Consider the following 23,161-nt stretch of genomic DNA (forward strand, 5'->3'; position numbering starts at 1 on the left):
GGCCGGGCGCGGTGGCTCAGGTCTGTAATCCCAGCACTTTGGGAGGCCGAGGCGGGCGGATCACAAGATCAGGAGATCAAGACCATCCCGGCTAACACGGTGAAACCCCGTCTCTACTAAAAATACAAAAAATAGCTGGGCGAGGTGGCGGGCACCTGTAGTCCCAGCTACACGGGAGGCTGAGGCAGGAGAATGGCGTGAACCCGGGAGGCGGAGCTTGCAGTGAGTGGAGATCGCGCCACTGCGCTCCAGCCTGGGTGACAGAGCGAGACTCGGTCTCAAAAAAAAAAAAAAAAAAAATCTCTGTACAAGTTTTTTCTTCCTTTGAGTCACATTCTCTTATGACCTCTCTGTACTGTTTTTGCATTGTTTCTGTTAATCTGAAATTATCTCAAAATAAAAAGTTTAAAAAAATCATCTATTGGCTCTCCATTGGCCTAAGGATCAAGTCCAAACTCTACCTTTGCTTAGGAAGCACTGCATGATCTGACCCCCACCCGATGCACACATACACCTTTCTAGTATTAAACTTCTGTATGGCTGAAATCTTGCTTGTATATTTCAGCTCTTAATTTTTTGTTGTTGTTTATTTCTTTTTTTTTTTTTTTTTTTTTTTTTTTTTTTTGAGACGGAGTCTTGCTCTGTAGCCCGGGCTGGAGTGCAGTGGCCGGATCTCAGCTCACTGCAAGCTCCGCCTCCCGGGTTTACGCCATTCTCCTGCCTCAGCCTCCGGAGTAGCTGGGACTACAGGCGCCCGCCACCTCGCCCGGCTAGTTTTTTGTATTTTTAGTAGAGACGGGGTTTCACGGTGTTAGCCAGGATGGTCTCGATCTCCTGACCTCGTGATCCGCCCGTCTCGGCCTCCCAAAGTGCTGGGATTACAGGCTTGAGCCACCGCGCCCGGCCCTATTGTTTATTTCTTTCTTCCTTTATTTTCTTTAAGTTCCGGGATACCTATGCAGTGTGTGCAGGTTTGTTCCATAGGTATACATGTGCCATGGTGTTTTGCTGCACCTATCAACCGGCCATCTTGTCTTGTTTTTCTTTTTTTTTTTTGAAATAGAGTCTCGCTCTGTAGCCCAGGCTGGAGTGCAGTGGCATGATCTTGGCTCACTGTAACCTCTGCCTCCCAGGTTCAAGCAATTCTCCCACCTCAGCCTCTCGAGTAGCTGGGATTACAGGCACCTGCCATCATGCCCAGCTGATATTTGTATTTTTGTAGAGATGGGGTTTCACCATGTTGGCCAGGCTGGTCTCGAACTCCTCACCTCAGGTGATCCACTCGCCTCAGCCTCCCAAAGTGCTGAGGTTACAGGCCTGACCCACCACACCCTGCCAGATATCTTTTATACCCCACTGAGCCTCATCTAATAACCATGGTACAATGATCAAACTAAGAAATCAATATTGGAACAGGGTGACTATAATCAATAATAACTTAATTGTACTTTTTTTTTGCGACAGAGTTTCACTCTTGTCATCCAGGCTGGAGTGCAATGGCATGATCTTGGCTCACTGCAACCTCTGCCTCCCAAGTTCAAGCGATTCTCCTGCCTCAGCCTCCCGAGTAGCTGGGATTATAGGCGCCCACCACCATGCCCAGCTACTTTTTGTATTTTTAGTAGAGACAGGGTTTGGCCATGTTGACCAGGCTGGTCTCGAACTCCTGATGTCAGGTGATCCACCCGCCTCAGCCTCCCAAAGTGTTGGGATTATAGGCATGAACCACTGTGCCCGGCCAGTTGTACATTTTAAAATAACTAAAAGAGTGTAATTGGGCCAGGCACCGTAACTCATGCCTGTAATCCCAGTAGTTTGGGAGGCCAAGGCAGGCAGATCATCTGAGGTCAGGTGCTCAAGACCAGCCTGGGCAACATGGTGAAATCCTGTCTCTACTAAAAATACAAAAATTAGCCAGGTGTGGTGGTGCATGTCTGTAATGCCAGCTACTCAGGAGGCTGAGGCAGGAGAATTGCTTGAACCCAGGAAGGAGAGGTTTCAGTGAGCCCAGACCACGCCACTGCATTCCAGCCTGGGCAACAAGAGCAAAACTCTATCTCAAAAAAAAAAAAAGAAACAAACAAACAAACAAAAAAAAGAATGTAATTGGATTGGTCACAATACAAAACATAAATGATTGAGGGGATAGATGCCTCCTCATTCTCCATGATGTCATTATGTCACATTGCACGCCTGTATCAAAACATCTCATGTACCCCCACAAATATATACACATACTATGCACCCACAACAATTTTTTTTTTTTAGAGGGAGTCTCACTCTGTCGCCAGGTTGGAGTGGAGTGGCACGATCTCGGCTCACTGAAACCTCTGCCTCCCGCGTTCAAGCGATTCTCCTGCCTCAGCCTCCCTAGTAGCTGGGACACCACGCCCGTCCAACAATTTTTTTAAAAGGTAATTATCACATAAAAAAGAAATAAATAGGCCGGGCACGGTGGCTTACGCCAATAATCCCAGCACTTTGGGAGGCGGAAGCAGGCGTATCACCTGAGGTCAGGATTTTGAGACCAGCCTGGCCAACACATAGTGGAACCCCATGTCTACTAAAAATACAAAAATTAGCCAGGTGTGGTGGTGCACGCCTGTAGTACCAGCTACTTTGGAAGCTGAGGCAGGAGAATCGCTTGAAACTGGGAGTTGGAGGTTGTAGTGAGCTGAGACCACGGCACTGCACTCCAGCCTGGGCGACAAAGAAATAAATATTGGCACAATACTATTAAACTAAACTACAGACTTTATTCAGGTGTCACCAGTTTCCCACTAATGTCTTTTTTCTGTTTAGGATCCAATTCAGGATCCCACATTGCATTGAGTTGTCTGTCCAGTGAAGGATTTTAAAGAGCAGTGAGACATGATCAGATTTGCACTATCAATTTGGGAGAAGCATATTTAGATTGGGGGAAATTGGGAGGAAAAAAGTGAGTCAAGGCAGGAAACCTAAGGGGTAGGCTAGTCTGGTCCTGTCAGCACACAGCATGGAAGGTAAGATGTGGCCTCTGGAGCTGGCATAGTTGGCCTACCATAGCACATTAGTTCCCTTTTGGAGGTTCCAATAAACTGATCTAGAAACATGGCTTAAATAGAGCATGATTCCACTGGATCACAGTATTCCTTTGTTCACTACTTAATTTGGGTATGTACATATTGAAGTGGACTGGAAAGAGGATGGAAACTGCAGCTGGGATACCTCTAACTGCATATGATTAGAAACTTGAAAAAATTATTAAAGACCTAATAGTGGTAATAATCTGTCTTTTTTGTTGTTGCTTGTTTTTGAGACAGAGTCTCTATCACCCAGGCTGGAGTGCAGTGGCGTGATATTGGCTTACTGCAATCTCCACCTCCTGGGTTCAAGTGATTCTCCTGCCTCAGCCTCCCAACTAACTAGGACTACAGGCCCCCACCACTGCGCCTGGCTAATTTTTCACAGAGACGGAGTTTCACCATGTTGGTCAGGCTGCTCTTAAACTCACAACCTCGAATGATTCGCAGCCTCCCACAGTGCTGCGATTACAGGCGTGAGCCACTGCACCCCACCCTGTAATAGTGTTTTTTTTTTGTTTTTTTTTTTTTTTGAGACAGAGTCCACCTCTGTCGCCCAGGCTGGAGTGCAGTAGCATGATCTTGGCTCACTGCAACCTCTACCTCCTGAGTTCAAGCGATTCTCCTGCCTCAGCCTCCCTAGTAGCTGGGATTACAAGCATGTGCCCCTATGCCCGGCTAATTTTTGCATTTTTAGTACAGACGAGGTTTCACCATGTTGATCGGGCTGGTCTCGAACTAGTGATCTCAAGTGATCTGCCTGCCTCAGCCTCCCAAAGTGCTGGGATTACAGGCATGAGCCACTGCACCCAGCCTTCACTCAATCTTTTGTTTGTTTCTGAAACATTCTTAAGGAACATAGCTGGAAAATTAACAGCTATATTACATCATAAAAGGAGTTTTAAAAACTACCAAATACTTTATACTTCCTTTTAATATCATTACTGAGAGGTGAAGCCAGCTGGACTTCCTGAGTGGAGTAGGGACTTGGAGAACTTTTCTGTCTTACAAGGGGATTGTAAAATGCACCAGTCAGCACTCTGTGGCTAGCTAGAGGTTTATGAAATGCACCAATCAGTGCTCTGCAAAAACGCACCAATGGGTACTCTGTAGCCAGCTAGAGGTTTGAAAAATACACCAATCAGTGCTCTGTAAAAATGCACTGATCAGCACTCTGTAGCTACCTAGAGGTTGGTAAAATGGACCAATCAGTGGTCTGTAAAACAGACCAATCAGCACTCTGTAAAATGGACCAATCAGCAGGACATGGGCAGGGACAAATGAGGGAATAAAAGCTGGCCATTCTAGCTGGCGGTGGCAACCTGCTTGGGTTTTGCTCTTCACAGTAGATCTTGCTGCTGCTCACCCTTTGGGTCCGTGCCACTTTTAAGAGCTGTACCACGGCCGGGTGTGGTGGCTCACGCCTTTAATCCCAGCACTTTGGGAGGCTGAGGCAGGCGGATCACGAGGTCAGGAGATCGAGACCACAGTGAAACCCCATCTCTACCTGGCTAACATGGTGAAAACCCCATCTCTACTAAATATACAAAAAAAATTAGCCTGGCATGGTGGTGGGCACCTATAATTGCAGCTGCTTGTGAAGCTGAAGGCGTGAACCTGGGAGGCGGAGCTTCCAGTGAGCTGAGATCGTGCCACTGCACTCCAGCCTGGGCGACAGAGCAAGACTCCATCTCCAAAATAAATAAATAAATAAATAAATTAAAAAAAAAAAAAAAAAAAAGCTGTAACACTCACCGTGAAGGTCAGCAAGACCACGAACCCACGAGAAAGAACCAACTCCAAACACAATTATATTCAAGAACTATATTAGATATAAGAAGACCTTTCTCTCTCTCTCTCTCTCTTTCTTTTTTCCCGGAGTTGGAGTCTTGCTCTGTTGCCCAGAGCTGAAGTGCAATCATGTGATCTTGGCTCACTGCAACCTCTGCCTCCTGGGTTCAAGCAATTCTCCTGCCTCAGCCTCCTGAGTAGCTGGAACTACAGGTGTGTGCCACTATGCCCAACTAATTTTTGTATTTTTAGTAGAGACGGGGTTTCACCATGTTGGCCAGGCTGGTCTCGAACTCCTGACCTCGTGATCTGCCCTCCTCGGCCTTCCAAAGTTCTGAGATTACAGGCGTGAGCCACTGCACCCAGCCAGAAGACCTGCTTTCTAGCCTCAGCTTGGTCATCTATTAGCTATGTGATGTTGGACAAGCAAATTAACTTCTCTTCAGTTACCTCACATAAAACAAAGAGATTAATAACTAACTTGCCTACCTGACATGAGCACTGGGAGGATTACATAAAACGACTAGGAAAGAACTTTGCAATTTCTACTGCTACATAACAAGAGGGAGAGGGCATTATGATCTTTGTCATCTACACTTACTCTCTTTTTAAAAATTTTTATTTGGGGCCGGGCGCGGTGGCTCAAGCCTGTAATCCCAGCACTTTGGGAGGCCGAGACGGGCGGATCACGAGGTCAGGAGATCGAGACCATCCTGGCTAACACGGTGAAACCCCGTCTCTACTAAAAAATACAAAAAACTAGCCAGGCGAGGTGGCGGGCGCCTGTAGTCCCAGCTACTCAGGAGGCTGAGGCAGGAGAATGGCGTAAACCCGGGAGGTGGAGCTTGCAGTGAGCTGAGATCCGGTCACTGCACTCCAGCCTGGGTGACAGAGTGAGACGCCATCTCAAAAAAAAAGAAAAAAAAAATTTTATTTGGTCGGGCGCAGTGGCTCACGCCTGTAATCCCAGCACTCTGGGAGGCTGAGGCAGGCGGATCACCTGAGATCAGCAGTTTGAGACCAGCCTGGTCAACATGGTGAAACCCTGTCTCTACTAAAAATTACCCGGGTGTGGTGGCCCATGCCTGTAATCTCAGGTACTCAGGAGGCTGAGGTAGGAGAATCGCTGGAACCCAGGAGGTGGAGGTTGCAGTGAGCCGAAATCGCGCCATTGCACTCCAGCCTGGGCGACAGAGCGAGACTCTAGTTTAAAAAAAAAAAAAAAAAACAACTGAAGAGCAAGTGGTCAATCTCTTCCAGGGTCCAGGAGCAAACCAGGAACTCCTTTCAAATGGTATATAGCTTTGTGCTTCTAGATGGCACGGCCTTGCTCCAGAACCCTAAGTGTCTGTACCACCACACCCGGCTAATTTTGTATTTTTAGTAGAGATGGGTTTTCTACATGTTGGTCAGGCTGGTCTTGAACTCCTGACCTCAGGTGATCCACCCACCTCGGCCTCCCAAAGTGCTGGGATTACAGGCGTGAGCCACCACGCCCGGCCACTTTTTCATTTTTATTTTTAACACAACAACCAACCAAGTAGGGTTTATTCTAGAGACACAAGGCTGATTTGGTACTTGAAAATCAAGGTAGGCCGAGTACAGTGGCTCACGCCTGTAATCCCAGCACTTTGGGAGGCTGAGGCAGGTGGATCACTTGAGGTCAGGGGTTCAAGACTGCCTGACCAATATGGTGAAACCCCATCTCTACTAAACATACAAAAAATTAGCTGGGCGTCGTGGTGCACACCTGCAATCCCAGCTACTAAGGAGGCTGAGGAAGGAGAATCGCTTGAACCCAGGAGGCAGAGGTTGCAGTGAGCCGAGATCACGCCACTGCACTCCAGCCTGGGCCACAGAGCAAAACTCTGTTTCAAACAAATAAACAGAAAAATCAGCGTAATCCATCACATTAATAGTCTTAAGAATAAAAGAAGATCATAGCAATTGGTGCAAAAAATTTGATAACATTCAATATGATGAACACTTTCAGCAAACTCAGAAGGCAACTTCCTTCACCCAATAAAGGGCATCTATAAAAATATGTTAATCGGCCGGGCGCGGTGGCTCACGCCTGTAATCCCAGCACTTTGGGAGGCCGAGGCGGGCGGATCACAAGGTCAGGAGATCGAGACCACGGTGAAACCCCGTCTCTACTAAAAATACAAAAAATTAGCCGGGCGCGGTTGTGGGCGCCTGTAGTCCCAGCTACTCGGGAGGCTGAGGCAGGAGAATGGCGTGAACCCGGGAGGCGGAGCTTGCAGTGAGCCGAGATCGCGCCACTGCACTCCAGACTGGGTTACAGAGCGAGACTCCGTCTCAAAAAAAAAAAAAAAAAAAAAAAAAAAAAAAAAAAAAAAAAAAAAAAAAAAAAATGTTAATCTCACTTAATGGTGAAAGACTGAAATGGTTTTCCCCAAAGAACTCCACCCTCACCACTTCTACTTAACATCATATTGGAAATCCTACCAGCAAGGCAAGAAAAAGAAACAAAAGGCACACATGTTGGAAAGAAAGAAATACAGCTGTTGCTATTTGCATACAACATGAGAAAGTATACAGGGCTGGCCAGAGGTGGCAGGCAGGGAGGCTGGTACCCGTCCTTGCCGTCTCACAGGCTTTGTTGTTGGGGAAAACCAGGCCTGCCTGGTGGATGCTTTGGCTGCTCTGGGGCCTCATACATCTTTCAGGGTTTTAAGGAGGCAGAAGATAAACATGGTTTGGATGGGCCGGCTGACCAACTCCTAGAGCCTCTAAAATACACAGAATATGCTGGAATGGGTTAATAGGCTTCTGGAAGGTAGTCATGTTGCCCACATCAGTTGAGTAGCCTGTGGTGGGTGTGCTGTTTACGTGGATGGTGTCTTGGCTTATCTCCAGGACCAGCTTGGTGCCCAGCAGGTGGCTGGAGCTGGCGACAACTACACACTGGTGGCATAGCTGCGTCTTGTAGACTTTGGTGATGCTTTACTTCTTGAGGTTGACATAGGCATACATAGGCCGTCCCTGCAGGGAGCCTTAATGGAAGACCTCAGTGGCACTGTTAAGAGTCTGACCAGGGTCCCTTACAGGCGGGGTCTACGTCCTGGAGGTGACCCGGGAGGCAGGGATGTAAAGGTCACACCTTCCCGTGGAGCGACGGGCCCTCCTAGGGTTTGGTTCTTTGGTGCCTGGAGGAGCTGGTATCCATGCTCCAGGACTAGGCCTGGGAGACTGTCCTGTTTTTTCATTATGCACATGTTTTCAACCAAAGGCAGACCAGAGAGCCATACTAATGCAGCGGTGAAACACACACTTTTTATCCAAGCTCTGGTTACTTCCAACCGTGACCACTCTCACGCTTCCTAGCTCCCTTTTCCCATTCCTCTTCACAAAGGCTGTGCCCTGGCAATGATGCTATTCTGCCCTGCAAATCTTTACATGAGCTTCTCTAATTCTTTTGATTAAGTTCAACCTTTTCACTCTCACAACTCCCTTATTTTTCATCATTCGCACATTTCCTTTCATTTCTCCTACAACTTTTTCAACGTCTCTGGTCCAAGAGTTAACTTGCTACATTTCTACTCGCCTTGGCTCACCGCCAGCACGATGCCTTTGTTCTGTCTTGAATCGCCGCCTGCCAATCACCAGGAGACGCAGACCTCTCAGAGCGAGGGAACTTGGACAGAAAGGCACTTGGCAAGGCGCACACGACTCAGCGTAAACAAGTGACCTCTTGTTCTCCGAAACTCTTGAGACACAAAAGGGAAAAATAACAAGCTTTTCTAGTATCTGTATCCTATCATACCTACAATACTCTCTTGTTCCACATGCAAGCACTTTGCATTATAGTACACCACAAGGAGTAAAAGGTAAGACAGGATTCTTACAGAGGTCGTAAAATAAGGTCCCCGCCGCTATGAGAAAGACGACTTTCTTCCAATAGCATAGAGCAGGACTCCGCCTCCGCCTTCGTTTTCTTTAGTCTTTTGCCCTTCCATCCTCCTTCCCAAGACTAGCGTTATCCAATAGAAATATAATGTAGATCACATACTACATAATTTTACATTTCCAAGTAGCCACATTAAAAAAAATTAAAAGAAGCAGGTGAAATTGGTTTTAGTAATGTTTTATTCAACGCAGTGGACCCTAAATATTATGATTTCAATCACCCATGCAGTAATTAGAACTATGTTTTCTTTTCTTTTTTGAGACGGAGTCTCACTTGTCGCCCAGGCTGGAGTGCAGTGGCGCTATCTCGGCTCACTGCAACCTCCGCCTCCCGGGTTCAAGCGATTCTTCTGTCTCGGCTCCCGAGTAGCTGGGATTACAGGCGCCTGCCACCAAGCCCGGCTACTTTTTGTATTTTTAAGTAGAGACGAGGTTTCACCATGTTGGTCAGGCTGGTCTCGATCTCCTGACCTCGTGACCCGCCGCCTCGGCCTCCCAAAGTGCTGGGATTACAGGCGTGAGCCACAGCGCCTGGCACCCCCCGCCTTTTTTTTTTTTTTTTTTTTTTTTTGAGACGGAGTCTCGCTGTCGCCCATGCTGGAGTGCAGTCGTGTGATCTCGGCTCAATGCAACCTCCACCTCCCAGGTTCAAACAATTCTACTGTCTCAGCCTCCCGAGTAGCTGGGACCACAGGCGCACGCCACTATGCCCGGCTAAGTTTTGTATTTTTAGTAGAAACGGGGGTTTCACCATATTGGTCAGGCTGGTCTCGAACTCCTGACCTCTGGTGACCCACCCACCTAGGCCTCCCAAAGTACTGGGGTTACAGGCCTGAGCCACCGCGCCCGGCCTAAATGTTTTACTTTCTTTTTGTCTTTGGTAGCTGGAGTGCATTTTACACTTAGAGAACATCAAACTCGGAAAAGTTGCATTTCAAGTGCCTCATAGGCACCGCACTGGACTATGAGGCCCTAGAAAGCCACACCCCCTAGTCCTTGCAGCCAGAAATGAAGATGGCAGGGGCGGTAACACTGTTAGTTTGGGACTAAGAAAGGCAACCTCGGGAGGAGGCGAGCCTTGCGATGATGAAACTTCTAGGACAGTCTCCCCTCGCCCGCCACCCTGTGCAGGGCCTAGCATAGCACGGCCAGAGCCACGGGAAAGGGCGGGGCAGGGAAGTCTGGAGATGGGGGCGTGGAGAGGCTCGGCCGGGACCCCTACGCATGCGCACCGCGACAATTCACGATGCCCGCCTACTGGCGCCCTAGCAACCGGGTTGCGAACCACCGTTTATCCCGACTAAGTGGCTATCCTGGGAGTTCTAGTGCCACTAGCTGGCTTCGGCTCTTCCCTGTCCGAGGTTCTTGTAATTTCCGCTTATTTCCTCCACGGGTGCCGATTTCATGTGTGTGTCCCCGAGTGCCTAAGCCGGCTCCTGAAATGAGTACTCGTGGTTTCCGCGTGGGAACCAACCTCGAGCGCCAGTAGCCCTCACTCTACGGGTTGAGGTGGTTGCTGGGGCTGGGGCTGCTCCTGAGGCTTCAGGGCCGCCCGCTGCACGGCTTTCTACCTCCCCAGGCTAATCGCAGTCAATCTGCCAGGCGGAGCAAGAAATCGCATTTTGTCAGGTGAGGATTGGAGGAAGGGAGTGAGATGTGAGGGGAAGGCTTCGGGTAGAGGTATGGGGCCGATCGGGGACGACCAGGGTCGAGAGCTCATCGACTTGGACCCGGAATGCCATTGCCCTCCCTGTGGGTGTGTCTCAGGGTCTCTCAATCTCGGAGCCTCCCACTTCGCGGATCTTTCCCGCCCTCTCAGTATCTCCTTCTTCCTCACAGTTCCTCCCCTTCCTCTTCTTTCTCTGCTTCCTCCCTTCCCTCTCATCTCGTCTTCTTCCTTCTCCCTCACAGCTCCAACGCCCACTGTTTCGGCCCCACCTTCTTATCTTGGCCCCTCCCCTTCCCCCCCTTATCGGCTCCTTACCCCGTCCCTTTTTGTTCTGCCAGTGCCCTCTCGGCTCCTCCCCCTCCCCCTTTCTCCAGGATGCTATGCCCTCTCGGCTCCTCTCCCTACCTCTCCCTCTCTTCTTCTTTACCTTCCTCCTCTCTGCTGCTTTTTCTAGTCTCTTCGCCTCTGCTCTTCTGTTTTCCTTTCTGGGACTCCTCCTCCTTCCTCTAAGCCCCTCCCACTTCCCTCCCTATTGGCTGCTCCTCCACCTCCCTCTTGGCTTCTCTCCTGCCTCAACTAACTCCTCCCCTCCTCCTCAACGCCTTCCTTTTCCTCTCAGCATCTGTAACCCTCCCCTTCCCTCCACCCTCTCCCTCGTGTTCTTACACAATCTTCCATTCTGGACACATACACTCATTGTGGTCTTTCTTAAATACATCCCCACCATATTGTGTTACCCCTCACTCATATGGTCTCACACACTTACCCCCCTAATTCATGTTAATCCACTTTGGTCTCCTGGGTCCTCTCTCTGCAAACATAGGGTTATTTACTTCTAGAGATTTGTGAGAATACAATGAGACAGTACATGAAAAGCACTTACGACGGCACCTTGCACATAGTAAGCTTTCAATAAATGGTAACTGTCATCATTATTACTTTTCTTTAGCCGGGGATTCCTGGGACAATTCCTCTTCCGTGTGTCCCACAACCACCAGTAATTTCTTGACTCCCTTCCTTAGTAGCCTCGTTGTTTTCATTGTAAGCTGACTTAAAAGGAGTTTTTTTTTTTTTTTGCAAGTAATCAATTCAAAAAGTATTAATAAATAAGACTTATGTTCTGATCTCTAGTTGCCTAATCTATGGTGTAGGGGGGTATTCTGGTAGAAGGCATCACAAATGCACACAAAGTTGAGAACGGTGCTGACTATAGACTTAGCCAACTTGAAGGTTCTAGGAGTTTTTAAAGGCTAGCTCTAGGTGCAGCATATTTATTTTTCAAACCTGGAGCTTGCCTTTTGCTGTGAGAAATATTGATAGCAGTGTTTTGAGCCAACCTCTTGCCAAACACATGTAAGAAATAGCATCCTTTTTATATTTTTTATTTGCCTTTTCTCTGACTGTTGATATCTAGTCCTTGCTCTTTATTCTTTATTTCAGCAGGCTCCCTAGCAAAGAAACATGATTAATAACATCTGGAACCTCTTTTCTTCTCTTCTCTCCTTCCTTCCTTCCTTCCTTCCTTCCTTCCTTCCTTCCTTCCTTCCTTCCTTCCTTCCTTCCTTCTTTTTTCCTCCCTCCCTCCCTTCCTTCCTTCCTTTTTTCTTTTTTTTGAGATGGAGTCTCGCTCTGTCTCCCAGGCTGGAGTGCAGTGGCATGATTTCGGCTCACTGCAACCTCCGCCTCCTGGGTTCAAGTGATTCTCCTGCCTCAGGCTCCCGAGCAGCTGGAATTACAGGCGCCCGTCACCACACCTGGCTAATTTTTTTTTTTTAATTTTTGTATTTTTAGTAGAGATGGGGTTTCACCATGCTGGCCAGGCTGGTCGAACTCCTGACCTCAGGTAATCCACTCGCCTTGGCCTCCCAAAGTACTAGGATTACAGGCATGAGCCACTGCACCTGGCAGCATAAACTTTCTATATTGAGTGAGACCTGTCTCCGGTATTTGGGGTTCACACATTTAAGTCTGTGATACATTTTGGGTTTTTATTTGTTGTTGTTGTAAGATGTGAAAGTTAGGTTGAGATTAATTTTTTTGCCTATAGATATCTAATTTCTTTAGCATGGTTTCTTGAAAAGACTATCCTTCCTCCGTGAAATTGCTTTTGCACCTTTTCAAATTTTTTTTGGCAAATCTTGCTTTGTCCTCCAGGCTGGAGTGTGGTGGCACCATCTTGGCTCACTGCAACCTCCACCTCCTGAGCTCAAGTGATTCTTCTGCCTCAGCCTTCTTCTTCTTTTTTTTTTTTTTTGAGATGAAGTCTTGCTCTGTTGCCCACGCTGGAGTGTAGTGCGATCTTGAGTTCAAGCAATTCTTCTTCCTCAGTCTCCCAGGTAGCTGGGATTACAGGCACCTGCCACCATGCCCGGCTAATTTTTTTTGTATTTTTAGTAGAGATGGGATTTCACCATGTTGGCCAGGCTGGCTTTGAACGCCTGACCTCATGTGATCCACCCACCTTGGCCTCCCAAAATGCTAGGATTACAGGCCTGAGCACCTCACCTGGCCCTGCCTCAGTCTTCTGAGTAGCTGGGACCATGCCCAGCTAATTTTTGTAGTTTTAGTAGAGACGGGGCCAGTCTGGTCTCGAATTCCTGACCTGAAGTAATCCACCCACCTCGGCCTCCCAAAGTGCTGGGATTACAGGTGTGAGTCACCATGCCCGGCCACTTTTTCACCTTTGTAAAAAAATCACTTGGGCATAGTTATATGGCTGTATTTCTGAGTTTTCTGTTGTACTGTTACATTGGTTTGTGTGTCAGGCATTAGCCTTTTGATGATTAAATTTGCATGCAATGCCTTTGTGGAGTGCCACAGGACTCCAAAGGAAAGTGTACCTTATCAAGAAATGCTGTCCCTTGGACTGAAGAAACTTGGCAGTGTAGTACAACTCTGCTGCCAATAAGATTCTTTTTTGGTTCATATTTGTATTATTTCAGGACAGTAGGTGCTAAAATATGACTCTGTTTTTCATTGTTTACTCATGCTCATTATTTCCTGATTCATAACATTGGCACATTTCATCTGAAGGCTCTGGAAGAAAAAAAATAAATAAATAATAACACTGGGCCCGGCGCAGTGGCTCATGCCCATAATCCCAGCATTTTGGGAGGCCAAGGCAGGCGGATCACCTGAGGCCCGGAGTTCGAGACCAGCTTGACCAGCATGGAGAAACCCTGTCTCTGCTAAAAATACAAAATTAGCCAGGCGTGGTGGTGCATGCCTGTAATCCCAGCTACTCGGGAGGCTGATGCAGGAGAATCGCTTGAACCTGGGAGGCGGTGGTTGTGGTGAGCCGAGATGGTGCCACTGCACTCCAGTCTGGGCAACGAGAGTGAAACTCCGTCTCAAAAACAAAAAACAAAAAATAAATAAAAAAAAACCCACTGGCACTTTACCTTGATAATCCTCCATAGCTAGACCTTGTAAATAAGAAATTTTGTATTAAAAGTGTCAAATATTTTATTATCACGTTCTTTTGGTAACAGTGTTATTCAGAGATAAATCACGTACCATATAATTCACCCACTTAAAGTGTCTAATTTAGTGGTTTTTAGTGTATTCACAGAGTTGTACAGCCACCACTACCATCAATTTTATTGTCACTTTTAAGTGAAGGATTGTATATCAGGGTAGTTTTTAGGAAGCTAGGGTGGATTTCATATCCCACCTTGTATGTTATTGAAGAAGACAAATTCTTCTCTTCAGTGATGACAGCATTGTGTGTGTGTCTAGTTGTAATCATTTCAGTTACGAATGAAAACTTAGAAGAGAGTGTAGAGAATGATGGCATACTGAAGTCCTTGAAGAAGTTTTACCTGTAAGATAAATTGCTTATTTCATGACATTTGAATTATAAACTTTAGCCAAATCTCTTAATATTTTCAATTTTTTCTTAACAGTTTTCTTTTAACAAAACAGAAATGTGTAAAAGTTTGTGTAAAATCTTACGATCAAGACCAAATGGACAAGCTGGCTTTTTTGAAGAAAGGAATACGACTGAATTACCAGCATCACTGGTAGGTTTGGCATCGGAAATACCATGACTTGGCTGGGTGAGGTGGCTCACGCCTGTAATCTCAGCACTTTGGGAGGCCAATGTGGCAGATCGCTTGAGCTCAGGAGTTTGAGACCAGCCTGGCCAGCATGGCGAAAACCCATCTCTACTAAAAATACAAAAATTAACCGAGCACCATGGCAGGCACCTGTAATCCCAGCTACTTGGGAAGCTGAGGTGCACGAGAATTGCTTGAACCTGGGAGGCAGAGGTTGCATTGAGCCGAGATTGCGCCCCTGCACTCCAGCCCGGGTGAAAGAGCGAGACGCTGTCTCAGAAAGAAAAAAAAAAAAAAATTAACATGACTTAATTAATTTTTCAATTCCTTTCAGAAGTTTTTTGTTTGTTTGTTTGTTTGTTTTGAGACAGGGTATTGCTCTGTCGCCCAGGCTGGAACAAAGTGATGTCATCATAGCTCACTGCATCCTCAAACTCCTGGGCTCAATTGATCCTCTTTACTTAGCCTCCTGAGTAGCTAGGACTGCAGGCATGTGCCACCGTGCCTGATTAAGTTTCGATTTTCTTTTTTTGTCTTTTTTTTTTTGAGGTAGAGTCTAGCTCTGTCACGCAAGCTGGAGTGCAGTGGCATGATCTCAGCACACTTGAAATCTCCACCTCCCAGGTTCAAACTATTCTCCTGCCTCAGCCTCCCGAGTAGCTGGGATTACAGGCACCCGCCACCATGCCCAGCTAATTTTTTTTTTTTTTTTTTTTTTGAGACGGAGTCTCGCTCTGTCGCCCAGGCTGGAGTGCAGTGGCGCGATCTCGGCTCACTGCAAGCTCCGCCTCCCGGGTTCACGCCATTCTCCTGCCTCAGCCTCCCGAGTAGCTGGGACTACAGGCGCCCACAACCGCGCCCGGCTAATTTTTTGTATTTTTAGTAGAGACGGGGTTTCACCGTGGTCTCGATCTCCTGACCTTGTGATCCGCCCGCCTCGGCCTCCCAAAGTGCTGGGATTACAGGCGTGAGCCACCGCGCCCGGCAATTTTTGTATTTTTAGTAGAGACGGGGTTTCACTGTGTTGGCCAGGCTGGTCTTGAACTCCTTACCTTGTGATCCACCCACCTCGGCCTTCCAAAGTGCTGGGATTACAAGCGGGAGCCACCGTGCCTGGCCTTTTTTTTTCCTTTTTTGCTGTCACCTTATTTTTTTAAATTATTTTTATTTTCTTTTTGTAGAGACAGGGTCTAGCTATATTGCCCAGGCTGGTCTTGAACTCCTGGCCTCAAGCAGTGCTTCCGCCTTGGACTCCCAAAGTGAGTCATCACACCCTGCCAAAAAAGTACTCTTTTTTATTTTTATTTTATTTTATTATTATTATTATTATTTGGATACAGCATTTCTCTCTGTTACCCAGGCTAGAGTGCAGTGGCGCCATCTTGGCTCACTGCAACCACCGCCTCCTGGGTTCAAGTGATTCTCGTGCCTCAGCCTCTGAGTAGCTGGGATTATAAGTGTCTGCCACCACACCCGGCTAATTTTTGTGTTTTTTTAGTACAGATGGGGTTTTACCATGTTGTCCAGGCTGGTCTTGAACTCCTGGACTCAAGTGATCCACACACCTCGGCCTCCCAAAGCGCTGGGATTACAGGCGTGAGCCACTGCACCTAGCAGTATTTCTTATATTTCAGTCATGTTACATACCACCTTGGTACTTTTTGCTGTGTGTCAAGCACGTGTATTATTATTTATCTACTTTAAAAAATCCATTATTTAAAGCCAGGTGCAGTGGCTCATGCCTGTAATCCCAGCACTTCTGGGAGGCTGAGGCGGGTGGATCACTTGAGGCCAAAAAATTTGAGACCAGCCTGGCCAGCATGGCAAAACCCTGTTTCTACTAAAAATACAAAAAAAAAAAAAAAAAAAAAATGAGCCAGGCATGGTGGCACTCACCTGTAGTCCCAGCTACTTGGGAGGCTGAGGCAGGAGAATTGCTTGAATCTGGGAGGCAGAGGTTGCAGTCAGCCCAGATTGCACCACTGCACCCCAGCCTGGTCAACAGAGGGAGACCCTGACTCAAAAAAAAAAAATAAAATAAAATAAATAAATAAATAAATCCATGCTGTATTTAGAAAGGAAACTATAATACCCTAGAAATTACAGATGTACTGATGTATTATACTACTTATATTTTTTATTCATCTAATTTCAAGTAAATATGTAAAAGGTAAAATTGGTTTTCCATCTACTACCTAAAATCATCTTGTATATCTTCAGTGCTATGTATTCTACACAGTGGGAAGCAATGAGATAAAGAAGTAAAGAAAATGGGAAGAGAAGCAACAAACAACTGCTTAATTGATAGTTCTTTGAAAGCAAGGGTAAACTGGCAGAAGAAAGGAGTTAATGAACAGGAGAAATGTTCATTAACATGGTCTGTGTTTGAGACCATATATGAAAGTGGGTTCTTAGGGAACATTTAACGACAACATCTTTCAGGATCAAGTCTGGGAAGAAGAAAGGGACCAACAGGATGAAAAAGCCTCAGTTGGCAGGAGTAGCAATAACTTTATCAACATTTGTAGGTTGTCAACATAAAATTACCAAGGTTAAGTAAAAGCTTAAATAGGGCCAGGTGCGGTGGCTCACGCCTGTAATCGCAACACTTTGGGAAGTCAAGGTGGGTGGATCACAAGGTCAGGAGTTCGAGATCATTCTGGCCAACACGGTGAAATCCCATTTCCACTAAAATACCAAAAAAAAAAAAAAAAAAAAAAAAAAAAATTAGCCAGGCGTGGTGGTGCATGCCTGTAGTAACAGCTACTTGGGAGGCTGAGGCACGGGAATCACTTGAACCCAGGAGACGGAAGTTGCAGTAAGCCCAGACTGCGCCACTGCACTCCAGGCGTGGCAACAGAGTGAGACTCCGTCTAAAAAGAAGAAAACCAAAGCTTAAATAAAACCAGCAGCTACTTTTTGCTATTTCTTTTATAAATAGTGGTACTCTTTCTTGTGAATTTCTTCTTCCTCTTCCTCTTCTTCCTCTTCTTCTTCTTCTTGACAGAGTCTCACTCTGTCACCCAGGCTGAGTACAGTGGCATGATCATGACTCATTGCAACCTCAACCTCCAGGGCTCAAACCATCCTCCTTCCTCAGCCTCCTGAGTAGCTGTGACTACAGGCCTGTGCCACCACGTCAGGCTAATATTTGTAGTTTTTGTAGAGATAGGGTTTTGCCGTGTTGCCCAGGCTGGTCTAGAACTCCTGGACTCAAGTGATCTGCCTGCCTCAGCCTCCCAAAGTGTTGGGATTACAGGTGTGCACCACCGCTCCCAGCCTATTTTTATTTTAAAGATATTTATTTTAGATAGATACTGATGTCCTCCTCCCTTCCCCCTGACACATAGGCTCCTTTTCATTGAAAAATGAAAGTTTCAGGCAAGTTTCAGAAAAGTTTATAGGCTGGGCATGGTGGCTCATGCCAGCACTTTGGAAGGCCGAGGTGGGCAGATCACCTGAGGTCAGGAATTCAAGACCAGCCTGGCCAACATGGTGAAACCCCATATCTACTAAAAATACAAAAAAATTAGCCAGGTGTGGTGTTGGGCGCCTGTAATCCCAGCTGCTCGGGAGGTTGAGGCAGGAGAATCACTTGAACCTGGGAGGTGGAGGCTGCCGTGAGCTGAGATTGCTCCACTGCACTCCAGCCTGGGCGACAGAGCAAGAATCTGTCTCAAAAAAAAAAAAAAAAATTGTTTATAGTGCCATTGATCATATCAGTGGGAATAATTATACCATTTATTTTGAAAGTGCAGTCTTGGGGCCTCTGAGAACTTTTCAGGGAGGTCCAAACTATTTTCTTAGTAGTACTAAGCTGTTACGTGCCTTCTTCACTCTCATTCTTTCATGAGTGTACAGTGGAATTTTCCAGAAGCTACATGAAGTGAGATGATGTCGTCACTCTGAGGGCTAATGGAATGTGTGCTTCTGTATTCTTGGAGTCTCGCGCTGTTGCCCAGGCTGGAGTGCAGTGGCACAATCTCGGCTCACTGCAAGCTCCGCCTCCTGGGTTCACGCCATTCTCCTGCCTCAGCCTCCTGAGTAGCTGGGACTCCTGAGTAGCTGGGTGGTACAGGCACTCACCACCACGCTCAGCTATTTGTTTTTGTATTTTTAGTAGAGATGGGGTTTTACTGTGTTAGCCAGGATGGTCTCGATCTCCTGACCTCATGATCTGTCTGCCTTGGCCTCCCAAAGTGCTGGGATTACAGGTGTGAGCCACCGTGCCCAGCCTATTCTTGTGTTTTTAAAATGTCTCACTGTAAATTTCTAACACAGTAAATGTAGGTAGATATAACCCACATAAACAAAAGCTCTTCAGCGTTCTTAATTTTTAAGGGTAAGGGTCCAGAGACTAAAATGTTTGAGAACCTTTGAGTTAGATGCCTAGAATCAAAGTGGCAATCATGGTTGTCTGACTAACAACAAAGGTTTTTCTGTTTTAAAATTCATTAAGCACATTCATATTGTTGTACAACCATTGCTACCTTGATGTAATTGTAATCAAAACCTAAGATACTTTTAATTAAAACCAATCAATTTAAAAGTAAAAAACGGCCAGGCACAGTGGCTCACTCCTGTAATCCCAGCACTTTGGGAGGCCGAGGCAGGTGGATCACCTGAGGTCAGGAGTTTGAGACCAGCCTGGCCAACATGGTGAAATCTGTCACTATTAAAAACACAAAAATTAGCTGGGCATAGTGGCTTGCGCCTGTAATCCCAACTTCTTGGGAGGCTGAAACAGGAGAATCACTTGAACCCTGGAGACAGAGGTTGCAGTGAGCCAAGATCACACCACTGTACTCCAGCCTGGGTGATTAAGTGAGACTCTCAAAAAATAAAAAAAAAAAAAGGTAAACTCCTTTTTTGCACTAAAAGTCAAGTTTTGATAATTTATTTGAAGAACTATTAGATAAAAGTAGCAGAGAACAGTGGACTAGAATAGAGTCCAGAAAGAGATATAAATATTTATGGAAATTATTTATGGGAATTTCAATTTATCGTAAAGGTGGTCTTTCCTTCTTTCCTCCTTCTTTTCTTTTTCTTTTCTTTTCTTTCTTTTTTGAGATGGAGTCTCACTCTGTCACCCAGGCTACAGTGCAGTGGCACGATCTCGGCTCACTGCAACCTCTACCCTCCGCCTTCCGGGTTCATGCCATTCTCCTGCCTCAGCCTCCCATGTAGCTGGGACTACGGGCGCCTGCCACCACATCCGGCTGATTTTTTTTTTTGTATTTTTAGTAGAGACGGGGTTTCACTCTGTTAGCCTGGATGGTCTTGATCTCCTGACCTCGTGATCCGCCCACTCAGCCTCCCAAAGTGCTAAGATTACAGGCGTGAGCCACCGCGCCCCACCAAAGGAGGTGTTTCAAATTAGCAAAGACAGTTCAATAAATGATGTGGGGACTGACAACTGTTTCAGGACAGGAATAAAATGATCTTGGTCTATACTTCAGTCCTTATATCCAAATGAACTACAAGGGAATTAAAACTTTAAACATTAAGAAGATAGAAGAAAACATGGAATGAGGAGGCAAGGTACTGTACAAGCTCCAGAAACTATAAAGGAAATGACAGATGAATCTGAGTCTATAAAAATGAACACAAAAATAAAATCCTTCTACATGGCAAATAAATAGCAAAGTCAAAATGCAGCTGATATACCAATAAAAACTATTTGTGGTTTGGGGGTGATGATAGATTGATTTCTTTCATCGAGAACCCATATGCAAATCAATCAGGAAAAGGCAAACAGACCAAAAGAAAAATGGGCAAAGGCTACAGTCTGCTTTACAGAAAGGTAAATGCAAATGGACAAAGAACATGAACCTATAGTCAACTGCAGCCATAATTAAAGAGATACAAATTAAGACAACACTGAAAAGCATTTTTTTTTTTTTGAGACGGAATCTTGCTCTGACGCCCAGGCTGGAGTGCAGTGGCACAACCTCGGCTCACTGCAAGCTCCGCCTCCTGGGTTCATGCCATTCTCCCACCTCAGCTTCCCGAGTAGCTACAGGCGCCCGCCACCATGCCCGGCTAATTTTTTTTTGTATTTTTAGTAGAGATGGGGTTTCACCATTCACAGGATGGTCTCGATCTCCTGACCTTGTGATCTGCCTGCCTCGGCCTCCTAAAGTGCGTGAGCCACTGCGCCCGGCCTTTTTTTTTTTTTTTTTTTTTTTTTTTTTGAGACTGAGTCTCGCTCTGTTGCCCAGGCTGGAGTGCAGTGGCTCGATCTTGGCTCACTGCAACCTCTGCCGCCTGGGTTCAAGTGATTCTCCTGCCTCAGCCCCCCAAGTAGCCTGCCACCGTGCCCGGCTAATTTTTGTATTTTTAGTAGACACGGGGTTTCACCATCTTGGTCAGGCTGGTCTTGAACTGGTGACCTCGTGATCCACTCGCCTCGGCTTCCTAAAGTGCTGGGATTACAGGCGTGAGCCACCGCGCCCAGCCGAAAAGCAATATTATTCATCTGTCAGATCTACAAGCATGTTAAAGGGTGATGCCTAGTGCTGGCTAAGATGTAGGTAAACACACTCTTACAGTAAATTGATAAAGTCTTGCTGGAGGACATTTGGCTGTAGCTAGTAAAATAGAATAAATGTGATAATGTGTAGTAATAGCAAAACTTATGAAATAACACACAACAATAATATATATATATGTATAACAAAATAATAAAAAAAAAGATACATATTATTTGACCTGGTAATTCCACTGCTAGGAATTCATTCTCCAGATAACCTGCAAAGGCTTGCCAATATGCGCATCCTGTGAGTGTGTTTAGATGAGAGAGCTCTTGGCAAGTCTCAGTTGGTGGAGAGTCCACTGTGACCCTCAGCTGACTATGTTATGTTAGTAAGATCGTGTGTATAGAACAATAACTATGGTTAAGTGAAACCTCTGCTTTTTTTTCTTTGTTGTTTTTTGTTTCTTGTTTGAGAGGGAACCTCACTCTGTCTCCCAGTCTGGAGTGCAGTAGTGTGATCTCGGCTCACTGCAGCCTCCGCCTCCGGAGTTCAGGCAATTTTCCTGCCTCAGGCTTCCGAGTAGCTGGGATTACAGGCACGCACCACCTAGCCCCGGTAATTTTTGTATTTTTTAAGTAGAGACGTGGTTTCACCATGTTGGCCAGGCTGGTCTTGAACTCCTGACCTCGAGTGATCCTCCTGCCTTGGCCTCCCAAAGTGCTGGAAATACAGGCATGAGTCACCGCGTCCGACCTTCTGCTTATTTTTCTATACTGACTATGTGCCACTTTAGCTTTGGAATTGTGGCAATACAATTTCAGTTTGTACATCTACTTTGATTTGCTATTTCTGCATTCTTGTTTTAGCACTGTATTAGAGGTAGTTTTTTCAAAATTCATGCCAACATAAATAGCTTCATCCTCAAGATATGATCAGTGCAAAAATTTGCAATTGCTCCTGTCATTTTTTTTTTTTTTTTTTTTTGATGGAGTCTCGCGCTGTTGCCCAGGCTGGATGCAGTGACATGATCTCGGCTCACTGCAAGCTCCGCCTCCCGGGTTCATGCCATTCTCCTACCTCAGCCTCCCTAGTAGCTGGGACTACAGGCACCCACCACCATGCCCAGCTAATTTTTTGGATTTTTAGTAGAGACGGGGTTTCACTGTGTTAGCCAGGATGATCTCAATCTCCTGACCTCGTGATCCACCCGCCTCGGCCTCCCAAAGTGCTGGGATTACAGGCATGAGCCACTGCACCTGACCTCTCCTGTCACTTTTAAAAAACGTTACTCCTCATATCTATTGGCTGAGCAGATGGAAGTGTTTCTGGGGATTTGAGATGCTAAGATGAGGGTGTTTTAGGCCCATGGTCACGGCACCTACTTTTGTTCTATTCAGCCTACCATGCCAGAGATCCAGGTAGGTCTCTGGATCTTTGAGTCCCCCCACCTCACACCTCCTTACTATGAAACATATTATGGTTTTTATAATTACAAAAGTAGTATAGGCTTGTGAAAATCTCCTACAAAACGGGGGTATAGAGTACCAAATGAGAGTCTCTTCGTAATCCTCTCCAATTTTAATAGATTCTTTTTATGTATACTGTGTATAACTTTTTAATGTGAGATTATATTATATATATTTCTGTGATCTTTTATGTATTCACTGAGAAGTTTATGATGGACTTCTTTCCATGTTCATATATATTATAATACACATATTTTATCTCTATATCTATATCCATACTTGTTATTTATGTATTTTTTTTGGAGACAGAGTCTTGCTCTGTTGCCCAGGCTGTAGTGCAGTGGTGTGATCTTGGTTCACTTGCAACCTCTGCCTCTGGGGTTCAAGTGATTCTCACACCTCAGCCTCCTCAGTAGCTGGGATTACAGGCGTGTGCCACTACACCCAGCTAATTTTTGAATTTTTAGTAGAGACAGGGTTTTGCCATGTTGGTCAGGCTGCTCTCGAACTTCTGACCTCAAGTGATCCGCCTGCCTCGGCCTCCCTAAGTACTGATATTATAGGCATGAGCCACCGTGCCTGACCCATACTTTTTATTAATAATGCTGTGGTCAACATTCTTTCACCTCTTTAGTCTCATCTGTAAAATGGAAATAATAATAGTGTATACCATAAAAATTAGCTGGGCGTGGTGGCACGTACCTGTAGT

The 23,161-nt window shown here is 46.0% G+C and overlaps 1 protein-coding gene and 1 long non-coding RNA gene across 6 annotated transcripts in view; one reads left to right on the forward strand and one right to left on the reverse strand.

Moving 5' to 3' along the window:
- Nucleotides 1-8,945: 8,945 nt before the first annotated feature.
- On the reverse strand, nt 8,946-10,935 carry LOC144338736 (uncharacterized). Its single transcript, XR_013413084.1, has 2 exons — nt 10,880-10,935; nt 8,946-10,378 (listed from the first exon to the last, which is right to left on the reverse strand). It is a non-coding gene; the product is annotated as an uncharacterized LOC144338736 (long non-coding RNA).
- The window catches only part of LOC106995337 (uncharacterized), a 122,040-nt gene continuing 108,907 nt past the window's right edge, over nt 10,029-23,161 (forward strand). For 2 of the 5 annotated variants that reach the window (XR_013413081.1, XM_077989409.1), the window contains exons 1-2: nt 10,082-10,412; nt 14,358-14,474. Coding sequence is in view for 1 of the 5 variants with exons in the window: in XM_077989409.1 (XP_077845535.1) it covers nt 14,419-14,474 (56 nt within the window). In the remaining 4 variants the exon portion in view is untranslated. Of the gene's footprint in view, nt 10,413-14,357; nt 14,475-23,161 lie in introns of all 5 variants that reach the window. The other 3 variants (XR_013413079.1, XR_013413080.1, XR_013413083.1) reach the window with 3 other exon arrangements.

Source organism: Macaca mulatta, chromosome X (genome assembly GCF_049350105.2).
Source record: "Macaca mulatta isolate MMU2019108-1 chromosome X, T2T-MMU8v2.0, whole genome shotgun sequence".
Taxonomy (NCBI): Eukaryota; Metazoa; Chordata; class Mammalia; order Primates; family Cercopithecidae; genus Macaca; species Macaca mulatta.